The sequence below is a fragment of the Atta cephalotes genome (assembly GCF_000143395.1).
Source record: "Atta cephalotes unplaced genomic scaffold scaffold00001, whole genome shotgun sequence".
NCBI lineage: Eukaryota > Metazoa > Arthropoda > Insecta > Hymenoptera > Formicidae > Atta > Atta cephalotes.
Window position 1 is genome coordinate 2,599,252 of NW_012130065.1, and position 1,384 is coordinate 2,600,635.

At 41.0% G+C, this 1,384-nt stretch overlaps 1 protein-coding gene across 1 annotated transcript in view; it reads left to right on the forward strand.

Annotated features, from left to right (window-relative positions):
- The window catches only part of LOC105618999 (slit homolog 3 protein-like), an 8,024-nt gene extending 6,908 nt beyond the window's left edge, over positions 1-1,116 (forward strand). Inside the window, exon 4 of the mRNA XM_012200564.1 lies at positions 553-1,116. Coding sequence (XP_012055954.1) covers positions 553-1,116 — 564 coding nt within the window. The remainder of the gene's footprint in view (positions 1-552) is intronic.
- The last annotated feature ends 268 nt before the right edge of the window (positions 1,117-1,384 follow it).

The window sequence follows — 1,384 nt, forward strand, 5'->3', positions numbered from 1 at the left end:
ACACACACACACACACACACACACACACACACACACACACACACACACACACACACACACACACACACACACACACACACACACACACACACACACACACACACACACACACACACACACACACACACACACACACACACACACACACATAGATACGATATTTATATATTTCTTTACTTATTTGATTTATTCATATAGTGGGCTAGTGTAATTTATTATTGAAAACTATTAATATTTCCTATAAAAAAATATATTTTATGGAAATAAATATATATATTTTATTGGTTCATTAACTCTCTTAATGAAATATTATTGGAATCAATAATATCATTAAGATCTTCGACCGGTTCTTTATTTATTTGATTTTTTTATTAATGCTTCTTTTCTTAATTAATAAAAATAAATAAAGAGCTACAGAACACAAAAAAAATTTTTATAAAAATTATATTTATAAAAATTGAATTTTTTATACACTTTAATATATCATTTTCTTCTAAATTTATTCAAAGTCCTCGAAAATGTAAGCGTCACTTTTATCGCTCTAAATTCTAGGTACGTGCCAAAATACTCGAGCCAAACGCGCGCTCAGTGAAACTGTCGAAACTGTTGCCGAACACCCGCTACCTGATCTGTGTATTCGGTCTTGGTAATTGGATGACATCACGGATGGAGGATGGTCCGATGGAGCAGCTCAATTTCACACAGGTTGAAATACTCGCGTCCACACCGAGCTCGCAAATGACGGATTCCTCGACCAGCCGTTGCACCGAGGTGAAGACATTGGACGCACCAGATAACGCAATAATTAGCAGCGATGGCTCGGCCATGGACGACGTTGGTAGTGTCAGCAACTTCTTGACGAGACGATTAGGCCTGATAGTAGGTTGTTGCATGGGCTTTATTGTTTTCCTCCTACTAGTATCTGTCTTGGGTTACCTCAAGGTGAAGAAGCAACGGGAGGCAGTCAAGAGGGAACAGCAACCGATACCGCCGGAGTACATATCGTATAGACACTTCAGCATACAGAGTGGCGAAACCGGCCATACAGCTGCCAGGCAAACCAGCCAGGACGGTCAGCACACGAACTTCATCAACAACACCACGCTGAATGTATGAGAAAAGCCGCGGAACTCCCGACTCGTGGAGGTTTCGAACGTGTAAGCAAAGCTCGAGCAATCCGAGCATGTTAACTGGTTCGAAGGCCTCCCCGATTCGTGGAAGTTTCGAGTTCACGCACCAGAGAGCCTCAAACGGACAATGTCGAATTTTCGACACAACCGCCGAACTGTCTTATAAACTGATAAATTGTCACAATTAGTAGTGCTGTGCGCTCAAGTGATAAGCGCTGAAAGTGCTATAATTGACTCGACGAATGCTCGATGAA